Source organism: Daphnia pulex, chromosome 8 (genome assembly GCF_021134715.1).
Source record: "Daphnia pulex isolate KAP4 chromosome 8, ASM2113471v1".
Lineage (NCBI taxonomy): Eukaryota > Metazoa > Arthropoda > Branchiopoda > Diplostraca > Daphniidae > Daphnia > Daphnia pulex.
In genome coordinates, this window is record NC_060024.1 from 6089856 (window position 1) to 6113883 (window position 24028).

General features: G+C 37.0%; 2 protein-coding genes and 3 long non-coding RNA genes across 5 annotated transcripts; 1 reads left to right on the forward strand and 4 right to left on the reverse strand.

The window, feature by feature from the left end:
* Window positions 1-3157: 3157 nt before the first annotated feature.
* LOC124199455 lies at window positions 3158-4836 on the reverse strand. Its single transcript, XR_006876840.1, has 3 exons — window positions 4691-4836; window positions 4224-4450; window positions 3158-4135 (listed from the first exon to the last, which is right to left on the reverse strand). It is a non-coding gene; the product is annotated as an uncharacterized LOC124199455 (long non-coding RNA).
* A 3461-nt stretch (window positions 4837-8297) lies between these two features.
* Window positions 8298-10990, forward strand: LOC124199498. The gene is made up of 2 exons (XR_006876854.1): window positions 8298-8408; window positions 8477-10990. It is a non-coding gene; the product is annotated as an uncharacterized LOC124199498 (long non-coding RNA).
* Window positions 10991-11611: 621 nt separating this feature from the next.
* LOC124199542 lies at window positions 11612-12077 on the reverse strand. The gene is made up of 2 exons (XR_006876873.1): window positions 11989-12077; window positions 11612-11926 (listed from the first exon to the last, which is right to left on the reverse strand). It is a non-coding gene; the product is annotated as an uncharacterized LOC124199542 (long non-coding RNA).
* Window positions 12078-12199: 122 nt separating this feature from the next.
* On the reverse strand, window positions 12200-13213 carry LOC124200580. The gene is made up of 3 exons (XM_046596850.1): window positions 12897-13213; window positions 12377-12834; window positions 12200-12313 (listed from the first exon to the last, which is right to left on the reverse strand). Exons 1-3 carry the CDS (start codon window positions 13123-13125, stop codon window positions 12200-12202), a joined length of 801 nt encoding a protein of 266 aa, XP_046452806.1. The 5' UTR covers window positions 13126-13213.
* Window positions 13214-19368: 6155 nt separating this feature from the next.
* Window positions 19369-20508, reverse strand: LOC124199301. Its single transcript, XM_046595096.1, has 5 exons — window positions 20388-20508; window positions 20271-20322; window positions 20098-20211; window positions 19664-20017; window positions 19369-19565 (listed from the first exon to the last, which is right to left on the reverse strand). Exons 1-5 carry the CDS (start codon window positions 20409-20411, stop codon window positions 19462-19464), a joined length of 648 nt encoding a protein of 215 aa, XP_046451052.1. The 5' UTR covers window positions 20412-20508; the 3' UTR covers window positions 19369-19461.
* Window positions 20509-24028: the final 3520 nt, after the last annotated feature.

The following is a 24028-nucleotide window of genomic DNA, read 5'->3' on the forward strand; positions in this document are numbered from 1 at the left end:
CGCAATAATCCATTTGAAGGCCTTAAATTCTTTTAAAAATGTGGATAGCTATCTGGAATAATCCGAAACAATGAACGGTTGAGATTGAAGGGCGCTATAGATGGTTTTGAAGGTTATTCCGCATTGGCTCTGAAATGAATCGGGTAATAAAGAAAACTGCATACTCACGATCGAGGCAAAAGAAACAAACCAATCTAGATGAGTTATGCTATTACAAAGTTGCCTGTCGCGCATCGTGTGGTAATGTAATCACTTTGGAGTCTCATCAACGATGCGTTTTGCAGGGGGGAAACCGCGTTTCACAGGGAAACCTTGCGCACACTTTTATTTCCCACATTGTATAATTCGGAAATGTAACTATGTGCACCACTTCTCATGGTTCGAATGCTTGCCGTTCATAGCCCATATAGCAGTAGCACTTGGTTGCATAACTTGTTCATCTATCAGTTTTGTAATGTGCATTTTAAAAGCCATGTAGACAAAATACGGGGCGCTTTGCAACAGGGAAAAACTGTTTCGACTTACATTTCAGTGTGGTTTCACAGCAGCGTGCAATATTATAAGGAAAAAGCATCAAGATAATTCCGAGGTGAATTGTGTGGGAGGGAATTGTTATTATAAAATTTGAACTTTGTGAGAACTAGAGAATGCAGCAGCAGTAGCAGAAAGCTTCTTTTGTGAGTATGGAACTGAGGAAGGCATATTAAAAATGTTAATTGAAAAATCAGAATTTATTTCCTGCGGTAGCGATGAGTGGGCTAAATTGCTTTCAACGACACGAGGAAATGTCGGACACTGTCAGCTAATTATTCGTGTCATTTGAAGGCTATGAATGATTAAATAATGTGCACGAGTGTATAGGCGCCGGGCTTGAAAACTATTTGTTTATTTTAAGAGCGAAGGACTCCATGTGACAGCTGCAATCAAGGGCACGATTATTCTTTCGCGTCCTTTTGTATAAAATACATAACAATTCAGCTGGGCTTCAAAGAGAGCCTTTCACCATCCAAGATCAAGGAATTTTTATTATAGTTGACCTTCCATTATGCAGAAAAAATATGTAGCTAGCTACTGTATGGCGGACAAAGTTTGAAATGCATCACAATTTGTTTCCTTTCGTGAATTGTATAACTATTATAGGTCATACAACTGTCGACATTTTCCGCTAATTTTATGAGAGCGTGTGCGGATGAAATGGGGTGATAAGCAAACCATAGGTGCTGGCAATATTTTCACGCCCCAATAATGAGGTGTTCACCTCCTGGTAGGGCAGTGGCGTATATACAACAAAGTCGCGGAAATTCAACTTCGGTAAGCATCCAGCACGGAGCAATCAGTGTATACGTGAGCTATTATTAGGCCCCCACTGCGAACGACCAAGTTTACGGTTGAAAGAAGGCTGTTGTGTTCCTAGCTATTCAGTGCGCTATTCAGCGAGATTACGTTTTCCCTTCCTTTATCAGCATTTCAGTTGGTATGGTTAAGTAGGTTAACTTTCCCTCTCACTTGTATTATAGTTGCGGGCTAAGAAGCGATATTAGAGAGCCAACACAAATGAAGATCATGACGACATTTATACTACTCAACTTACTCTCTCCTTTGAAATGGCGACATTTTTATTGTGAAGTCGTTTTCCAATGTCTTCATTATATTATTGCGTATCGCAATGAAAATTACGAAAATTAAAAACCGCAATCATTTTAATTGTGGAATGACTTGCAGATTCAGAGACAAACAGGAAATTGCGGGAAATTGAGTGATAGCGCAAGGGTCTTTACCGTGTGCATTTTTTCAGTATATTATTCATCATAAAACAAATATATATACGTAGTATAAAAAGTTGTGCTCTTTGTATAACAAACGAATTCAACATAATATCAAAAGTGCCCTTCTGTTATATGACGCATTAGATTTGTCAAATGAAAGGGAAAGTATACAAGTCCATATTTCGTCGTGCAATTTATACAAAAAAAGATGCGTAGGAACTTCACCGTTGAACAGCATAATCAGATGATAACTTGGCGATATTTTGGTCCGTCAAAGGAGGGAATTGTTGAGCTGCATCTGCTGTGCTGACGTTAATGGTATTCGTTGACGCCTCGTTGACTGTGATCACGACATTTGGGCGATAGTCGAAAGGTATGATGTAGCGAGTCGAGTCGAGCTGGTGAGTCTTCATTCCTTTGTAACTGCATAGGCAGCAGCGGATGATGGTGAAGAGCAAAACACAGACCACTAAACAAGCGCACATGGCAACTACCACCAAAGTCCACGGTTCCTCCATCGCGCTGATGATGTAGTGTGGTGTTTAAATTTAATGTTATTCCGAAATGGCCATGACGAACGAACTCACTGTGATGTAAACGAGTGGAAGGAAGAATCAACAATGCTGGAGCGTTACTTCCTTCCCTGGCGTCTATATAGCGACAGAACCCTCCAGCTACAGTAAACAGCACAAGACTATTATACAGTGCTGGAAACTACACAGGGGCAAGGGGACTACCCCGAACGAGCATGAAGTATTTCAAAACCGCCTCAAGTCTCTTTTAGGCTATCTCTCGCTGGTTCGCTCCCATCATTGAACGACGCCTAGCTGCTAGCTGTTTTGGCGCCTGCAGCCATATCCCGAATACATTGACCGAGTTTCACGCTCTGTCCTTCAAACAGCGTGTGCACAAAAAAATAAATAATAATAAAAGTGTTTTTGCGCAACTAGGAATCGGTAGTTCGGAGTTGCGTCATTGGGAAAACATACATCAACAAGTTTTGCTGTCTTGGGATTTTCGAGGTTGTTGCGTTTGTGATCCAGATGTCGTCGTGCATCGATGGATCGTGTTTTCCATGTGTCAACAGCGCATGCAATTGCATATACATAATATAGTGGTGATTTCATCCATGAACCAGAAAACAATGCAATCAATCTTCCCGGTATATAATTACATCACCCGGAAATGTTTTTATTCTTCAACCGAAACTAATTAATTTAAATCGGTTAAATTTTCCAAACTTGCAGAGCATTTGTGTAAAATGATAAAAAAGGAACCTTTTATATTTAGTCGCATAGCAAATGCTTCCTCATTGCGGGATTATTCCTCAAGTACTTATTATAATAATTGTGTATGCTGGTTTTCTGAGAACCATACCACCCATTTCTATAAACATTTTAGTTTGGCGCACCTTTTTGAATTTTTCCGTTCTTTTTGTTTTGTATAAATACCGGCCGCCCATTATCATTACAAAATGTTAACAACTGTTGACCTTGGCGCACCTTTTCAATCGTATTTTTCTGTTATTTCTCCATTAGTAGAAGTAGCGAAGTATCTAGCCTTAAAAAAAAGTGGTCGAACATGTTTTATAAGACAAACTACTTTATTTGTGGGTTGAATGACATTCGACAAATTTTTCTGGATATATTTTTTCTCATTGCACAAATCTTATCAATGAGCAATGTGCATAATTCAGCAGCCATGAAGGAAAAAATTCGGGATGCTAGATAATAATTGATGCATCAAAAATATTATAAAGCAGCCGCGTGACTGCACATAAACTAGCCTACCTACACGTGAGATCATCAATAGTTTTGGAAAGCTTATTTCAACCAAAATGTAGGCTATCACAAAATTTTTTAAATTGAATCGTCTGAGTCGTCGATAGTTAATAATATTAGCACCAAATAAAATTTCATAACTGAGATATTAAATAAGAAAGGTAGGCCTACATAAAATATCAGACACAAAGAGTCGTTCCCCCATACGTCTTCAGCACTCAAACATATTGCACGTTGTCGCGCATACCGTGACTTGAGATTCTCTTCCGTGTCATTCGAAGAGAGCGCGCAAACACTCGCATATCAGAAGACAATGGCACATCCTTTCAAAGGGAGGGATACAGAGATAAAAGTCTTGCTTTCGAAATGTGCCAGTGTGCAACAGCGAGGCTTGCGTCATCGCAAGGGAAGCCCGAAACAAGAGTGAATGCGTGCCAGCCAGCGATATCACGTGCATGTTGCACACGGCACATTTAATATATACACGCGCGCGTTATATAAAGGAGGATGGATGGCTATTGAACCTGTACAGCCCGGTCACCTACATTTGTCTTCTTTTATTCGCCTATATCAAGCGCAACATCGCGTCTATAAGAAAATTTGAAATGCATATGAGAAAATCGCAAAATTAATGTACTAAAATTATACATAAGATGGGCAGCACTCTGCACAGTACCTTGATGTTGATGTAAAATGTCTGCTTGTCTTATATGCCATTGCAATGGTGGTTCTCTTCGTTTGGAATATCAATCAATTATACCAAAAGCGAGCCGAGTTGTCTAGGTTCGGCTGGTCGACTTGATTGGCAGCACATACACGCCAGACAAAAGGAGAAAGGTAACAGCAAAACACAGCCAGTGGCTATGAGAAACACTGCGAATGGATCCATCAATCTGAGATTAACTGCGGAACACAAAAAAATCGATGCACCATTAGAGAAATATTGTTTTCGTTGTGACAACGTTTAAGCTATAGCCTATACACGCACAGTTCCTTTTAAACCCAACGTTGATATACTCCGAACCCCTCGCCTAGTTCTAGTTATTACTAGTCAGCATCTATACTATATATTGGTCGGACAAGTAAGGTTCGAGAACTGCATGTGTTATAGTGATGGATTATTTTTTAAATACAATAACTTACCGCGTTTTATTCGTTCGACCTCCGAAAGTTGACTGAATGAAAGTACGGTACTCTTTCCCGTCTATAGCTGACCGACTGACCGCCCATTTTGCAGAAATATCTGGTGTCATTAAGTATACACCGCGTGCGCCGCTAGCAACTGCCGTATATGCTGCTGCGTGTAGCGATATCTTCTATATATTATTGTTTATATACGCCAGCCTATACTGGCTGACATTTCGCCATTCCCAAGACCGCGGGATACACTTCGATTTACGAGAAATACAAAAATACCAGTTCAGCGGAACTTAATCGACCTTTCACTAGAAGTTTTAGGCAACCTGCAAGAGAATCTATTGTACAAGCAGCAGCTCGTTGAATCGATCGAGTTATTGGAACTCGTTTCAATTTGCCTTTTCTTCTGAACCTTTGTTGACACGCTATTACCAACGGCTTCTTCGAACAATGATTATACGTCTCTCATTATTTACGCAAAATTATTGGAAGTAACAACTAGCTGATGCTCTATTGTCAATATTACCTGATGTAAATTTCAGCTCAGTTTTTTTTTTAATTCTGATAGTTTTACCATGATGCGAAGAGTTAACCACTAAACCCAATAAAATCTTGAAGATTTGGTAAAAATAGGTTTTGTTGTCCATCGTTGACATATTATACTGTAGCATTAAAAAAAGTGGGTTATTCACATTTTATCACACGAAAATGTGAAATTTGAAAATTACTCGCGGAAAAATAAAATCGGGGAAAAAAAAATACCCTTGATGGAAAGCATGAAATTTTTAGGTTTCGTTACGATGACGACGACATATTTGATCACGAGTTTCGTTAAACGATATTCTGGTTTCCACTGGGTTTGCAGCATAACTAGACACACGTACAAGATCAAGTATAATCCATGTTACCTCTTTTTTGACTGACTCTTATTTTTTTAAATTCCAAGAACGGAAAAACTTAGAATGACATTTACAGGTAGGCTACCTGTTTGTTCTTTTCTATGGCAAAAATAGGCTATTAATTATACAGCCTGTAATTAGATTAAGTTTATATCAAGGAGCCCGCAACTCAAAAAGACCAAAAGTGCACTAGAGGTTACAAATAAAATAATTTGACAGCAAGGATAATAATTCACGTAAAAAAAAAAAAAAAAAACAAAAAACAAAGAACAAATGGTGTAAATCTTGGTCTGTAGGTCTTGCAGTTTAGGAGATGATTGTAAAAAAAAGTTGTTAGAGTCAGAAACTCAAAAATCGAAATTTTCTTTCGATTTGGACATCAGCTTTTCTCGGGAACTAGGACACTTAACCTTTTTCTCATTGTACCCATGTAAAGCAATATACACTCTCTTCAGACTACTTTAACCAATTTTTATTTTTGGGCAATACATTTTTGTAAATAAGTTTTTGAAATCTGTATGGAAAGTTTTGCCACAACGCCGTCTAGCGGTCAAATATAGAACTACATGTGAAAATTCAAATATTTTTTAGTAAAAAACAAAACAATGCAACTATCGGCGGATCGTTTTTAGCGTAGGGGAGACCGGGGCGAAATGGAACAGGCGGTTAAGTTGAACAGAGGGCTTTTATAGTGAAAAACTCGTTACAAAATTTAATTTCTTTAGGGTATATGGGAAATGGTGTTTTTTAACCTGGGGATAAATTTTATTGGAGTAGTTGAAATAATTGGTAAGTTATTATCGAAAAGGTAAAACCACTGGTGTGGATGATTAGGATAACTTCTTAATTTTTCTAGTTTCTAAGCATGGTTTTTCAATTAAAACTAAAGTAAGATAGCCATTTTAAAGATTTTGCTTTTTTCTATTTTATGGCGTAAAAAAAAAATTAATTGCTCACTTGTACACCGAGAAAATGTTACTTTTTATGTAACAACTTTTACGGGGTTAAAGTGAACACATTTTTTGGGGTTAAATGGTTTGAAATTGAAATTGAAAAAAATATTGAAATTTAAGCACTCCTTCTTTCTCGAACATAAGGGGTGGAACAGTGGCAAAAACAAATGACTAGCGGGAATAGGTGGGGTTAAGTAAGAACAACCAGAAAACAGCAAAAAAAAAATTGAAGAAAAAATAGTCCCACTTTTAAACAATAATTACTCAAGGATAATTAAGTTTTTTTTAACAAAAATTGTAACAATCTTGAAGATAAATGAATATTCTATTTTTCCATGGTTTTTGCATTAAATTTTATTCAGCCGTTGCTGAGAAAAATGGCTTTCCATTTTACCCCAGGGTTTGTTCCGTTTTACCCCGTCTTTTTTCGGTCGAGTTCAGACCGAGTGAAAAAAAACTTACTTTTGTTTCTTTAATATCTCGTTTATTTTTCAATTTCAACATACAAAAAAAAATAAGTGGGTAGCCAAGATGTAGCTTAACAATACAGAACAAACAGAAATTTTAAAATGCATCTATTTTGTCAGATATCTTAACGAATACGGCAGACATAAAAAATTATTCCATTTCGCCCCGGTCTCCCCTACGGGTTTTAACTTATAGAAATACGCACCTTGTCTCCCTATTTTTACCTGTCGGCCTAACATATTAAGCATGTTACTAGTAGCAAGGTGGTAACAGTTACATGTACACTCACTTCCAAAAATTACTGGGCCAGGGAAAGCGCAAAACAACGCACCTATTTTGGCTTTAACCAAAATTCTCTTTTCTTACATTGAAAAAAATGTAACTCTTCCCTCTCGATAACAAACAACAAAGGCTGTACACCACTGTGTCCAACATAGCTAGGTGCGTTGTTTTGCGCTTTCCCTGGCCCAGTTAATTTTGGAAGTGAGTGTACCTGAAGCTTACAATAAAAATTACAAGCGTAGCCTATTTACTGAAATAAGTTGTTATGGTATTACTATTAGTAATCATGCGATATTTATTTCTATAGATTTATTTCTCTGTTGACTCAGATGAAATGATTTACCTTGGCTACAAGGTTTAATCTAATTAGTTTGAGTGGTCTGAGTTCTCTTCTCACGTAGTGGCGAATAAGCGAAGAAAATTTCCGCGTTTTTGGGCAAGAAAAGGGAATTTTTGCATGTAGTTCTTTATTTGGCCGCTAGACGACGTTGCGGCGAAACTTTTTTTTAAACATTTTTTTTACCCTTTCGTAAAATAAAAAGTTTCCCGTATTTATGCGAACTTCAGTAATATGCTTTTAAAATAAATAATACAGTTCCTACCTAAAGTTTGGGAACGCGCGAGAGAACCATAAGGAAAAGGGTGTTTTTCTAAGCGTACCCAAAAATACAATTTTCGTCGGAAGCAGTGATTAATTTTGCACATAGCCATTAGGGTTGGCAATTTTTTTTTATAATATTTAATTCACGGGAAGTAATTTCAGTATTTCACCTATGAATGATATTGGGTAAATTGGGACACTAGGTTGGTGATGTAAACCCCCTCTGTTTAGTCTATTAAAAAACCGGAAAAATAATAAAAAATGAAATATCCACATTAATGAATTCTATGGGTGTGTAGACAACTCGGCCAAAACCAACTCGGCCAAACCAACTCGGCCAGGCCGTTTTTTTGTCTTTTTTTTTGGCCGAGTTGGCAACTGAGCTTGGCCGAATCGTCTGAAAATCTTAAAGTCAACTCGGCCAAGCTGTCAGTGTTAGTGATATAAGTCCGATTAAGTCTGTTCACTGAATTAAGTTGGTCTTTCACGTTTTCACTTGAGTGAGTTTTACTGGTGATATGGTGAGTTGTTATTATATTAACATTTTAGTTTAAGTTAGTATTGAATATTTTTTTTGTATGTGTTATAGTATGGTACCACTAGGAACCGAAGGGCACACCTGACAGACAGGGTGAGTGGCAGTATGATGGAAAGAGTAGCCGAAGATCGCAGTAGTCGCCACACTTTTCCGGTAATTGTAAATGAGGATACATTATGGCAACCGACACCGATGATAGACGAAGATCACCATCATCCACTTACTTGGTGGAAAGAGACTGGCGTTGGCGAAGTATAGTTAAGCCTGCGCCAAACATTTATGAGAGGGATGTAATAGTTCGAAAAGCCAAGGCTGTTGGTCTTAAGTTTAAAGCAGTTTCGGTGAGCAACATTTTAAGGCCGCTCTTGGAAAACTATGCCCATGAGAATGTAATATCACGCTAAATTTAGTGTTAAGAAAAATGTGGATGACCAAAGCGTGGACCAAAGAGTGGAACCAGATGAATGCAATTTCTCAATTCAACTCAATTTCTATGTTAGAAAAGTTTTCATTTGAATAAGTGTACCAAAAAAATTTTGCAAAAAATAAACTGCGTACAGGCGATAGGAGAAAAATCAAGGGGGTTGGATTAGGTTATCTGTTCTTTAAATGGATTAGCAATTGATGAAGGTCCCAAGAAATAGTGAAGGCAGGAAAATCCAGCTCCTATAGCCCACTGCTGTCTCAATCCACCCAAAACAACGGTTTTTTTATGCTGTTTTGATTTGAAAGAATGCTCAGAAAACAAAAGTTTTAATTGCAAAGTATAGAACTTATAAATAATTTTAGTTTGAAACACTAAATGGGGGAGAAAGTTTTAACGAAGAAAAAACCGTTTTTTTTAATTTTCTTAATAAAATTTTATAAATAGAAGTTTTCCTAAATAGAATACATCAATACCCTTTTGATTGAGGTAGTCTTTTGATAATTTAAAAATTATATTTATTATTTTTCCTCCCGCTGTTCCACTCACGGAGGATGAGAAGAGGGGCAACGCTCCATAAGCCCATGCAGAAGGAATTGGACCCACTCGTGACCCCCTACTAAAAGATCTGTCAGTATTAGATAGCCAAGGGTGCCAGTTTTGAAAACACTGCCTTGTAGTTAAACCTGACACGCCCTATTGATATAATGAAACAAGCAAAAGAAAACTGTCAAAACAGGAAAAGTGTCATGACAAACTACTTGAAAATGGAATTACCCTGACCTTTTTTTCCCTCTACTGGCAACCCTGGTCATGTAGTACAATTTCCTCAACCTGGCTACTTTTTAGTAGGGGGTGATGCAGGTAGTCGTTTTATTAACAAGGCATTGTTTCTCCTTCATCCCTCCCTCCATGGTCCCAATTGACCCGTGTCCCATTTCACCCCATCAAAATGAAGCAAGCATTTATCTGAAACCTTATGGAGCTAATAGATATCTACCTGTACTTACGTATAGAAACTTAAATCAGGGAATCGACATCAAATATTGAACCAATTTGTCACACAATGAAAAATAGGAGGCAATCTGACTTTGTAGGGCGGTGCCAAAATTGGAAATTCAAGAAATCTGTCCCCGAAGCTTTGAATTGCTTACACTGCCACTGCTGTTGTCTCATTGCAAGAGCAAATGGAGGGTTGATAAAATTGTTAATTTTTTTTTGCAAAGACTAACAACAGCTGTGCTTGGCTTCAAAACGCATGTACCAAAACGGTTTTAGATGACCCAATAACTCAAAAATCTAGGATAATCAACTAAATGGTGTATTTTAGGAGTGATACTACATTTTAGGGTAGTTTTTTAATTTATAATATTTCTTGTAAGACGCTGAAAAAAGTTATCTTTGTAATTGACAAGATATTCTTCAATCGAATCTTCCAGCAGAAGAACTTGGAATTCAGATTCAGAATCGATAAAAACGAGACGACATGTTCTTAGAAGGACAATGAAGCAGTGCTAAACCTGATCGGATTGACCTGGTTATCGTAATAATCTAACTGCAGGCAACCATAGTTGGGCGGTAGTCTGTTTGATATTTCATTTAATGCGTTGCTTTTATTCAATAGAGCAAGGTTTATCAACCAATTCACTGTAAACATCCGTACAGGATATATCCGTACTTGAAATTCTTGATTTTATTGTTGACCCGATCAAAGTAAAGCATTTTTTTTTCTGAAATGCAGATCATTCTTTGAATAACCAGTGGAAGAATTCCTTCCAGAAGGTCATGCATCACGTCAGGTTCCAGCCCTCCCAGGTGAAAAAGTACTTAGAATGTACTTAAGTAATAATATGAGAAAACTCAAGTAATACTGAAGGATTTTGGGACAAGTATTATGACAATAATATTTTGAAAATACTACAGAATTACTAGAGCAGAAGATTATTTGTTTTAATGAAGCAAACAGTACTGAAGCAGTAAATTTCAAGTGAAACCCTAGTAAAGTTATAATGAAATGCAGTAAATGTAAAATATTATAACAGTAATTCCGCAGTAATAGTGTGAGAATACCGTAAATATATAGTGCGTTTAGCACAATAATACTGCAATATAAAGCTAATAAAATATCAGTAAATATGTAATTTTACAATAGTAACACTCTGGTAAATTTGTAGTATAAATGCAGTAAAAGAAAGCTTGGTACAATATATATATAGCTCAGTTAATTGTATTTTACTCATTAAATACAACAAACAGCACGTTGACGGAAGAGTCATAGTGAAATAGTGAAAAGGAAAAATACAATGTCGTCTACTTAGCACGAGAATTATTGAATTTGCGAGAGATTGCATTTTTTACCATTTTTTCATTTACTAAAGACCCATCCAGGTTAACCAATCCGCAATCTAGAACTCTATCTGCAAGGAAAAGAACATTGATTTTTAAAATATACAAAAAAAAGGATGTTAGCTAAGTGCTAAAATATCCCAATAACTGCCAGTCACCAATTATATGTTGAAGCTCATGTTTGTTCATGGCAAGTATTTTGCTTCCCACGCCGCTACCTTCCATATCGGTCATTTTATGGGTCGCTAGGTACTGATCCGTGTACAACTTGTCCATCAAGTGCGAAACAAAGTGTGTGACGGGACCCTTCACCAGCCTACGCATTACAGTTTCAGGTATCGGAAAACTTTTCTGCAAAAATAACGGCATTTAGAATGAGTATCATATTGGTGCATTAGAGAGGTCTTTAAACTTACGATCGTAAAGTTGGCCATCACTTTCATCCTCGATCGTGGATAACGTATCTCCCAATGAGTCGCTGCCAATCTTATCTGACATTTCTGAGTTTGGCATCTGAGCACAGTTTCCCCCAACAAATTTTGGATGGCCCGTCAAATTGCCTGATGTGCTTGACTGGTTGGCATAATTTAAAAAGTTGCCGCTGTTAGACGTACTAGGTGGAGCTAGTTGCTGGCTAGGTGTAGATATTAGTTGCTGGCTACTGAACTTCAATAACAACTTCCTCACGTCAGTCAAAACAGTCGTCTGCATTGATAACGTCTTATTGAGATCTGAAAGTTTGGGATATTACATAGTGAACGTTTACAGATGATAGTGTTTAATATGTGCATACCTTTTTGAAATTTGATTTCCAACTTGAGTTCGCCAATAATAGCATCTTTTTCTTGACAGCAACTGCTGCCACAATCAGCTCTTTTTAAACTGTTGTCTTTCCGTCCCACTGAAACAGGGCTTTGCTTGCCCAAAGGAGTGTTGGTGCATTCAACCTAAGTATAATAATGTTCTTATGTTTTGTAACTTGCCTTTTTTAAAATGTAATTTAGTTACCAGTATTTTTGCCAAGGTTGAAAATCCAACATGTCCTTCCCTTGCGGTGAACTATGCCCTTTTACGTCATTTTCAGTTGTTGCATCATCAAAGGAGTCATTTAATTGGTCCTAAGTAAATGAATATTATTAACATAGGTAAATTTTAAACAGTATTGAATGTAACTTAATTACAAGAGATAGTATGCGATCAGAAGCTGTCTTGTGGGCTATGCTCATAATTTCCTTCTGTTGTTTACTACTTGGCTTAGCTTTTTTACTTGTTGTCAAATCCTCATAAACATTAATTTGTGTTGCTTCAAGATTAAGTCTGGATGGCGCCTGTCTCTTGCGCACAGCGCTGCGTTGGTTAATTGGGAGTACATTTTGATTCTTGTCTGTCGTAACCAGCTCCCTAGGATCATCCTCTTCGTCCATGTCACCGTTATCTTTGGCATCTTTGTCATCGTCGCTTTCTCCACATTGTCCCTCAACGTTAGCATCTTCACAATTGGTTGCCTCATCCTTTTCTATCTTTGTATTTGTTGACATTCTCTGGTAATCATTTTCCGTGTGCAACTTTACAATTGCATCAAGGGACATTTTCTTTGTGTTGAACAATTGAGAAATACTTTCCAAGTATTCTTTACTGTCTGTAAGAGAAATAAGTTTAGCACAAAACGTTTAGCACGGCTTTTGAAAAATTATGGAATACCGTTGCTTAGAAGAACTCTGATTTTCATTTCTCCCGGTGGAATATTGCCTTTACCACGTTTAGCCACCCCCTTCCAATTTATCTTTAAATCAGAATCTTCAAAAGAAATGAATGTTTCGTTTTCGTAAGGATCACAAAACATTTCCTTTTGGCCCACCAGCAAGATATCTGTTTTTTGTCCCTTGTACAAAAACAAGATAAATTTCTTTATTTCACCAAACTGTGGCATAATTTATCCTGAATTTCGCCGAAACGCTTTTTTAATCACAAAATACACGTAAGATGGAAAAATTGCACGTTGTTTCACTATTAAGGGGCGTTTATTTGAGACTTCCTTTCGTGGACGGAAGCTTACAGTGGTGGCGGTGCGGTGACATTATCAAATGTTTCGGCCAATAATTTCAATTTTCAGCTTCGTTTGATTAAAAAAAAATTTTTTTTATAGTATCGTTAGAAATTTCAGCATTTACATGGAAACACCAGAATTTATTGCTTATCTTAGGTTATACGCATGTGATATATGGCATCAGAGCCATGAGCATGTTTTGTGTATTCGGTTTTCTATCGTCTGCTCCTTTAAACTCGTGGCGTGAAAATTTATTATAACTCGAACGAATAACATAATTAAAGTGAACGATTTGTGTCGTGGAAAATGAATAAAAATCAACCTCGAGGGCCGTATCGTCTTTGGCAAAAAAAGATCTATCGACGGAGTAGTGAGGGATGTTCCAAGATCGACGGCTTTCAACTGGAAACTTAAAGGAATGCACCGTAAGCTTGCATATTACTAGCTAAATGTTATAACTGAAATAAAAAATTTCATTTGTCAATGTTACAGAACACAATGAATATACGGAAGACGAAACTCAGTTTGGGGGGGGGGGGGGTGAAGAGCTTGTAGGCCTAAATTCTTCTTCTAACGAACATTTTTCTGCTGAAGTATAACTTTAATGCACCACAGTGCAATCAGTACGTTTCGGCAAATTTGCTTAATTATTTCTTTCGTAATTTGTAACTTAGAATCCCCCGAGATCGGCAGAAAGAGAAGAGTATGAAAATGTTACGAGCGAAGACGTAGGGGACGAGGAACCGGTGTCAGAGGAACCGGTGTCAGAGGAACCTCTATTTTCCGATACCAATCTTTCAAAAGGCCAGTTGCTTTCATTAATTATGGCATTTTTCCTCAGACACAATTTAACTAAGTCTTCTCTGTCCGATTTATTGCAACTCCTAAGCCTTCTTGTGCCATCCGTTCTCTCTAAAAGCCGGTACTTATTTGAAAAAATTTTTGATATCAAATCAAGTGCTGCTACTCTACATTACTACTGCGAGCACTGCTCCAGTTATCTGGGAGAGAGTGAGGGTACATTAACTTGTAAAACCTGTAATTTGTCAATGTCAACTAAAGAACTTGCGAAAAAAAATTGCTATTTTTTGGTGGGCTCGTTGGAAGAACAATTTCGAAAAATTTTCGATTCGCATGACGTTGGCGACAAAATATCCGCACGCAAGCTGGATTGCCTTTTTTCTGATGGGAAAATGTTAGGCGAAATATATACGGGAGACTTATATAGAGAAGAAAAACTAAAACAATTTTTATTGGAAGACGGGAATTTTTCAGTGACAGTTAACACCGACGGCGTGAAAATTTTCCATTCTTCCAAATTCTCTGTATGGCCTTTATTACTGTCTATTAATGAACTAAACTATAATGAAAAGGCAAAACATATCGTTATTTGCTGCCTGTGGTTTGGCAATGAAAAGCCGAACGTCGATACATTTCTTGAGCCCTTCATAATTCAAGCTCGACGACTTTCTAAGAAAGGCTTTCAATGGAAAGATTCTTCTGGCAGAAATCACATTTCAAAAGTAGCCTTCCCTTTGCTGGTTGCCGATGCTCCGGCTAGAGCCATGTTAACCAATTTCATGCAGTACAATGGCTCTTATGGTTGCGGATTTTGTGAGCATGAGGGCAAACGTGTCGCTAAGGGCGACGGCACTGTTCAAGTGTATCCCCTTGTCCATCCTTTACCCCCAAACAGAAGTCACGAAAAATCCTACGAACAAGCCCAAACTGCAACCCTTTCACTCACCCAACATGTAGGTGGGGTGAAAGGGATGTCGTTATTGTATCTGCTTCCCTTTTTTGATGTCATAAAAGGTGTAGTACCAGATTATATGCATTGCATTCTGCTTGGAATAGTCAAGCAATTTTTGAATCTTTGGTTAACTAGTACCAACGAACCCTTTCACATCAAAAATGGCAAGCTCATAGACGAAATAATCTTAACTGCTTGCCCTCCTGATGAAATTCGCCGAGTTTTGCGATCTCTTGATCACCGGCTCATCTGGAAAGCGAGTGAGTTTCGAGTTTGGCTTTTATTTTACAGCCCAGTTGTACTGAGACACTTGTTGCCTCACAAGTATTATAAACATTGGCTTATTCTGGTTAAAGGGATGCACATGATGTTAAAGAAAAATATTTCTCGTGAAGACGTTGAAGTAGTTCGTAAACTTTTCTTTAAATTTGTTTCTCAAGTTGAGTTGCTGTATGGGGAAGATCAAGTTAGTTATAACGTTCACCTGTTACAACATGTTGTAGATTCTGTGACTTATTGGGGGTGCCCATGGGCTTATTCGGCATTCATGTACGAAGATATAGGCGGGACACTTAAATATGCTTGTCACGGGACAACACAGATAGGAAAACAAATTTTCTCTTCCGTTTTGAAGAAGGCAAACGCTCGCGACTACGCTAAACTTCATATTCCGTTTGCGGAAGACTTGGTTAAAGAAATGTATCATAGATTAGACGCTCCCTTTTCAGGAAATCGTACAGTCCGAGGGCTGGGTAAAAGTCTACAAAATTTTCTACAACCAGAAGACGTCAATTCAATTCAAAACAGATTAGGAAAACAAATGATTTGCACGGCATGCTTGAGTTATGAAAGGCTTGCGGCCAACGGTGAAATCTTCTCTTGTATGTTTTATTCCTCGCGTTTCAAACGTAACAACTCTGTTATTAATTGTCTTGATGGAAAGACTTACAATATTCTAAAAATTTTCAAAATTTGTCTTGACTGCACTTGTGCAACTGATGAACGTACTTGCTGGGTATCCAACCGCTCTAATTCTCTTGAAAGTTTCTATGTCTTTATTGGAGAAAACATTCCTTTTAAGAGACACTTTCCTATACTTGATGAACACACTTTGAACGATTTGGGCTCTGTAGTATCAAAAATCAATCGTAACGGCTCTCGTTCCCTAACAAAGGCAATAATCCCACAGGATGTCATTTCCAAATCTTTTCTTCTTCTTTGTGAAAATGAAATGTATTGTATGAAAAACGACATTAGGTTTGAAAAAGATTAATGGATGTGTTGCATCGAAATAAACTTTTCATTTTTGTATATATATACAGGTTTGTCATTCTTTTTTGCCTAGTTAATTTGGTATGTATGAAATATATGAACAGTTATTCATAAGTAGGCGGCCTATCAAAACAGTGAAACGCCATATCAGTGTGAGTTAATAGAAGTACAGTGGCCACTAGGTAAAACTCAGTGTGCCTCGTGTCTCTCAGTAAAAATAGAGTGGTATTTGTGGCTACTGCAGTTAAACAGCAGTTATGCGCCAGTAAAAGTACAGTGGCCGCTACTGAAAACAAAGTAAGCCTGTAGGAAAATAGTGGCTACCAGTGATATAGCAGTGTGTCTTTAGTAATATTGACATTGAAACAAAAAAAAATATACGCCCACTTGGTGATACTTCTACTTTACTGGGTCCACTACAATAAAATGATAGTTTACTTAAATAAACTATCATTTTATTACAGTGCAAGGCAGTACTTTTTTACCTGGGCTTCCCTCCCTAATCACGTGAAATAATGTAAATTCATTAAAAATACAGTCACAAACGCTTTCAAAATGTTATCATATGATATAATATCAAAATATCAAATTATATAATGTAACCATACACACTCATTCCAAAGGGCACTACTTATCACTACTTATAAGAAGCGAAATGGAGACCGCAACTTATAAGTAGAGAAGCTCTACTTACTTCGTAGCTCGCGCTACTATCAGTCAAAGTAGATAATAATCTACTTGTCTACAAGAAGCGAGTGCTACTTAAATGGTATGGGCAGCATGCTGGGCTGGGCCTGGCCACCCGGGTCTGCTGCCAGCCGGCCTGACCACCAGCAGACCCGGTTGCTACAGCCGGCCTTACCGTTGTAAAAAAAATACTTCCGATAAATTTAAACCAAGTATTTATTGTCAGAAACATTCCATATTTCAAGCAAAATTGACTTGATGAGAGTAAAAAAAAATGGAAACAACACTACAAAACAAATTATGAACAATCAGTTTTGTTTAAATGCAAGACGTAAGAATTAAACTAGTAATAAAACTATGGAAAACAGATAAGAAAACAAATTATGACCAATCATAAATTGCATATCGATTCTAAGCGGGCAACAAAATCCCCAATGCTGGCAGTAAGGGGGTAACATAATTACTCGCTGTTCGACGAAGTTAATTAGTGGCTTAATGTAAGGGGGATAGTGAAGATAAAAAATAAAAAAGAGGCAAATAAAATTTGAAAAGCAATCACAGAATTTTCCCCTAAGGGAACCATGTTATCTTCTACTATTAGGAAAAAATTACCGGGATGATGCAGTGTACCAAAACACAGAAGAATAGGCTGCTTATACATTGCCCGATCAGATTGTGGACGATTGGAAACATATCACCAGAGAAGAACTCGTCTGCCGTGTGTGACTGGCATTTGTTACCTACCAAAGAAAGGGAAACATTAGTGCGTTACCTAAACCATTAGCGAGACAACGTTAATACTGGTTTGGCATCGAAGAAAACAAGGCTGTTTCCGGCTCCATAACAAATTAATCCATTGGCGCCCCAATCCACAACCTTTCTGCTGTTGTTGCAGCCGATGTTGGTGTAAACGGAGGAAACTGTTAGATTGCTTCGGGACCGGTACCCGACTCTCTGCTCATCTTGGCGAGTTCTATTCCTGTTAACAAAATCACTGCCCTTTCCTCGGGTGGAAGAAATGTCTACCCCAAACCCATGAAATCTGCGTCTCCGCCGGCGACGTTTGGTTGAGATTTGGCTGCGTCCGTGGGGCCAGGACGACAGTCGGGAAAGTGAAAATCTGACATCGAGCCATTGAGTTAACAGTTGACGGATGTTTGCTAGACTAAGTTACGCGCTTAACGTTCTCACAAAAACCCTAGGTGTACCTCCCGTTCTGTTCGTCAGGTAAAGGCAAGTTTACCTGAATGTGAGCAAAGTAGTCTCATTCGAACAAGAATGAAGCAATTGAAAACCACAAACTTACAACAGCAATGAGATGAACTGTTTGTTGGTAAAGTTGTACCACCGCTGTATACAAGCAACGCTAATTCAACGCCAATTTTTTGGTTTCGGTGTAATCGTTAGTTCATAACAAGTTTATGTCGTTGCACAATTTCATCTAAGTTTGTTAAACAAAAAGTGAGGTGAAAAGTGGCTTGTAGTACAACCACAAACAATATATATAGATGGACGACAATATATTGTTAGCTAATGGACAATAAGGCTTGTATGCCTGAAAATGGTGAAAGGAAGAGATATTAAAGGATTTAACATTTCAACATTTAAAAAAGGATATAACTGCCACATAGCAGCCTCGAAATCCATCATCAACTCTTTCACTCTTCGATCACCCAAAGGAGTCAGAAAATCAAGAATAGAAGCAAAAACTGCAACATAGTCTTTCTTCCTTTTCCGGGACATAAGTACTGTGACTTAAGGAAACTAAAACAATGATATATGGGTTGGTGGTTACGTTGTTTGATTACCATTGTTAAGCTCAAAGCTTCGTGTCCTTGTACAAACTATCTTAACTGTTTATCGAGATTTCCATGACGGATAAACTTGTGGATGCCGAAAACCATCTTTTGGCTTTGGGTAATAGCTGGTGATCGGTGGCGAAGATGAAGTGACGGGTATAGCGTCTGGAGGTGTCCTCCAATACATCAGCACGAAAATATCCATCTGGATTGCATCTTTCAAATGGACCTGTATAAAAAGTAGGTTAAAGTTACACCTTTTGTTAAGCACTAAAAAACCCTAATTTCTTGCGAGTCGTTTTTAAACAAACCAAATCAAATTAAACCATCATTTACTAATTTAAATAAAGAACTTGGTCTTGAATGTCACCGAAATTTGGCCCGAATGGCATGTAAAAAAAGGTGGGCCTGAATGACTGGCCTGAATGTGGCACATCAAATCATTTTGATAAAATCCAGTGAAAATCAATTTTAGAAAACCTTCATGATTCACGTTCAGATTCATGATTCACATTCAGTTGATATTTTGACCTATGCTCAAGATTCATTTCAACTGTTTTACCAAAGGGTTCTTTTGATAAAAATGGTAAGTTGGAATTCGAACAAAAATCAAAATTCATTGCTTCAACATTTTATTTGCTGTATATAAGGTCTTTCAGAGTTCGTTTCAAATTAAACATTCATTTAATTTTAAATTCGTTTTTACTTCTAGACAACAACCTTTGGAGATCCACTGTAACAGAGATTGCAATTTTTCAGAAGAGCAGAATTAAAAATTGCCGAAGTGCAAAAAGCTGAACCCACTGTGGTGCCTGGACACAAAAATAAAAATACCAGTAAATTCGAATTCTATACTAGCATCTGGTTTCAATTTCTTCAGACAACAACTGCATATAATTGTTACGTGTACCTTGCCAGTCTCCATCACAGCAATTTCCTCCCAGCTGAACACAGACTTTTGGTGTGAAATCAATAGAGGACAGAAGTTTACCACTGCACCCAGTGCTTGTCGGTGTACCAGAATAGCAATTATTGCAGGAAAATTCATTTGGAGTACTTTTCGGGTTGAAGGGTTTGTTATAACCTGTGCAGCACTGGCCCTTCTGGGCAATGCAGGTTTTAGCCGTAACCCATGTGTTGGCATCGGTGCCCCAATTCCAAGGCTTAGATCGAATTAATGTTCCAGTGCATTTCACTTTGACACTCGATTTGTAACATGTTAGACACTTTTCAGTTGCCTTCATTGCTTTTGGTTCGTTAGTCACTAGGTTGTAAATAGAAGACAAACGTATAACACAATGCTGTTTCAAAAATTATACCCATTACTTATTTATTTTGACTTACTATAACTGCCCAAATCGCAGCATGTTCCACCCAATTGAACACATTTACTTGGAGAAATTCCGGAAGCCGTATTTTCGAGTCTAAGCCCGTTGCATTCACCAAACTTTGTAACTCCTGATAGCGAAAAATGTGATAATTAGTTGCCACAAAATATAAAATATTTGAAAATTTACCCGCCACACTTGATGTTTCCAAGGCAAAGACAAGTAGAGAAACGACTACGATCTGTTATTATACCAAAGCTAATCAAATATCTCTACCAGATTTTATTTTAACTTAATTAATGATACCTTTATCAGTAAAATACTAGCCATTTTCAAGTTCTGCTGAGGCGATTTTGTCGACCCGAATTTTATATGAGAACGTAGGAGACGAATTCAGTGTTCAGAAATCCTCTCCATATTTATAGTGATCTATTCCAACAATTTATTGACGTCATTAATTGAACAGCTGTTTAACAGAATATTGGACAATGTGATCAAATAAATGCTACCAGTGATGAATCGTGTCGTATACGAAGTGACACTCCCACGCAGAATGAATTAGTTTTTTTGCATATTTTTTTATCATTTATGAAAAAGATCAGTGTAAATTGAGGATTGACAATAAAAGCAAAAACTTCTGCAATTGCAAAAACTGATTATTTGATGTCAATAATGTACAATGGCGATTTCACGTCAGATGTAGTAAACCTATCGGGCATTATTATTTCCTTACAGTCAATACAAAGTTTCAAGATTATTTGACAGATTTCACTGAATTAATTTCATCAAAATTTTCAAGGCGGCTAGAGCGGCTATTCTAGTATCACGACATAATGACGCCTGTAAAATAAACAACGGCTAGTTAAGTAAAGTTACAAAAAACGACTACCAAGTGTAAACATCGTAGGCGGCATTGCAAAATCTATTTAAGATTAAGTGAATTATGACAGAATTTGTTTGTTATGATTGTGAAAAAAACATCAGTTGTCCTGAAAAAGGCGACAGCAACGGCTTGCCGAGTTCACTAACACGATACACAATCGTTAAAATTGAACAAATTTGGGCTGTTATAATCACATATTTTTCTACCTAGAAGAGCGATGCCGAGAATAAAAAAGTTCTCATCAATTTTCATTTTAGATTATGGGGCAATTTGTGGCATCACTATTTCCTGAGATTGCATAATTTCAATTACTGATTTTTTTTGTTAATTCACACTATTTTATTGGTCAGAATTGTTATCGAAATAAGTTGATACGAAAATCCCACGGATTTATCTATCCAATTTATTGCAGTCTATTCAAATATTGATGACGTTCATTGACGTCATTGATCGAACACCTGCTTGACAGTATTTGCGCTTTGGAAACGTTATGGGTGATTTGTAGAACATTATTTGAACGTTAGCTATGTATAACCAGACGATTTAGACTCCCACACAAGAATGACTGTTTCAACCATGTATTTATTTATTGTCATCACAAAAAAAGCGCTTAAATCTTTTATATGATAGGAAAGTCTCTAGCACTATTTCAACATTTTTTTGGCTACACATTCGAACATTGTATTTTGTTTTTCGTCAATACCAATGAAACCTCGAACAAATAAATAGCAATATTGTAATATTTTTATAGAATGGATTGTTCCACACTGATAGACAACAATCCTGACCTTTATATTTAATTTTAAAGGTAAAAGGCACGATTTTCTCTTTGATGACATTATCTATCAGTTGAAAATTATGTGCAGATAAGAGAAAAATGTTCGGAGAAAATTTTCAACTGCTCAACTTATGATAAAAGTAAAGGCCAGGTTCAGTCAACTCCAGCTATTAGGGAACGCCAGTCTAAGCGATTAAAAGAAAAAAAGTGTTTTAACTGATGAGGACGACACTACACAAACAGTAAACCCCAAACAGTAATGCTTTCTGTTGCAAGAAAAAAAACACAGCTAAAAAGGAGTGAACTTCTAAACAGGGAAAACACATTTGAAAAAGATTGCTGAGCAGAAAAGTGTGTTGTAGGTTTTTTTGTTTTGTGACTATTTTTCTTTGTTTTTTCGTAATTGTAAAACTTCAGGTTCATTTTTGCCACTGCCGTCGAATGGATGATAAGCCTGGTGACTCGATAATATTCGGCCCCACATCAAGCCGCTTGTGCAGTATTGTTGGATCAAAGAGACAGTCCCACACCATTCAAGGAAGAGAATCCAATGGGGTAGATTCGACCACAACGGAATAGACATTGCTTTGAGTTCCAAAGTATGTATACATGAATAATCTTTGTTATTTATTGTGATTGTCATAAAAGACTTTAAATTCTTGGAAAGAAGGAAAACCTCAAATGTCCAAATTTGCTTACATGAAGTAAAAATCCTATTGCAATGAAAAATCGCAATAATTCAAAAGGAAAATAGACGGTATAGGCAGTATTAAAAAATACATTCCCATTAAAGAACTAAAAAAATGCTGCAAACAAAGGCAACTTTGACAAGTTTAGAATGGGAACTGCTACAATGAGAGCAACGCAAATTGAATAAGAAACAAAGGGAAAGAAAAATGCTGGCTGCTGCGATTAGAGCAACTTGGAGAAAAGGAATTGAATAAGAAGACTGCCGCGAACGAGCAAGTGAAATTAAATTACAAATTTTTGACCCCAAAAAATAACTGCTATAAGAGCAGTTGTTAAAAAGTTATTGTGGACAAACTGTCGCAATACGAGGAATACAAATGGTGAATTTACGGAACAAAATGACAAAAGACGAGGAGAAAATAATCAAAATGTTGAGGAACAAAGAGGAAATTATGTCACTGGAAAGATTCAGACATACTGTGCAAAAAATAAAAGTAATCGAAATAAAAACAGAGCACAGCAAAAAGAAAAAGCCAAGGGAATTTATTATTTTAAGTCTTTTGATATGGGATTGCACAAAAGGTTAAAATAAATAGAAAAGTAGAAAGAAGAGGTAAGTGGTGACATTTCATAATTTTTAAACTACTGTTTACATGATTCATTTATTTCATATAGCTACTCGACGTTGTTCAAAAGAACCTGGCAGCTGCTATAAAAAGTAAGTATTACTTACTGCACCTCATGGTTCGAAAAGGATTCAAGAGGATATTGGTGATGTGCCGTGTTCCAAACGGTATGAAGCGAGTTTTTTTTATTTATTATTTATTTTGATTTTTTCCTCTCTCTGTACTCTCTCTTGCTGTTTAGATTAAAATCCCTTGGTTCTGATTAGTTAAGGATAGTTTTTTAGGGGCCCTGTATGGCCTGGTGTAGTAATATCAATTGTTCGCTTTTACTGCATTGATTTTTTTATATATGTTTTTTTTTTAATTTTTGTTTTGTGTCTCATACTATTGATAGACAGCAGTTTGTTAACGTTAATTTTTTAGTTCTATGCTGCTGGTAGCCTAGACGACACTTGAAAGTTTGTTCCAAAAATGTGAGACAACATTGTCGACATGTTCATCGTCAGACCTAGCAGTCTTTTTATTGGACATACAGTACCCACCAAGCTACATACAGTACACCCCCCTTTTTTCAGTGCATTCTTATGGCACTACGTGTCTCAGAAAAAGTGAAAAATACTACCCGACGGCTTGGGCTAGATTTTTTTTCTTTTTTTCCTGAGTAGATCTAATGACGATCTACATTTTTTAAACACACAAAATTGTGTAGGATTAACCCCCAGGGTGCTACGGTATCGTTCACTTTATTAGGTACACCCGTTTTCCCTCATATGCGCTGTGTTAAATACGGCGTTTTCCAAAATATAAAAAAATACTAAAAATCAAGATAAAATCTTTTTCTTGGTGCCAAAAGATGCAGAATTCTTCACTCTATACAAATATACAGAATAATTTACAATAAAATTAACTCAGAGAACCCTTCCCTGTACCTCAAAGTTTTCCACTTCAAAATTTGTCTAAATTTCTAATG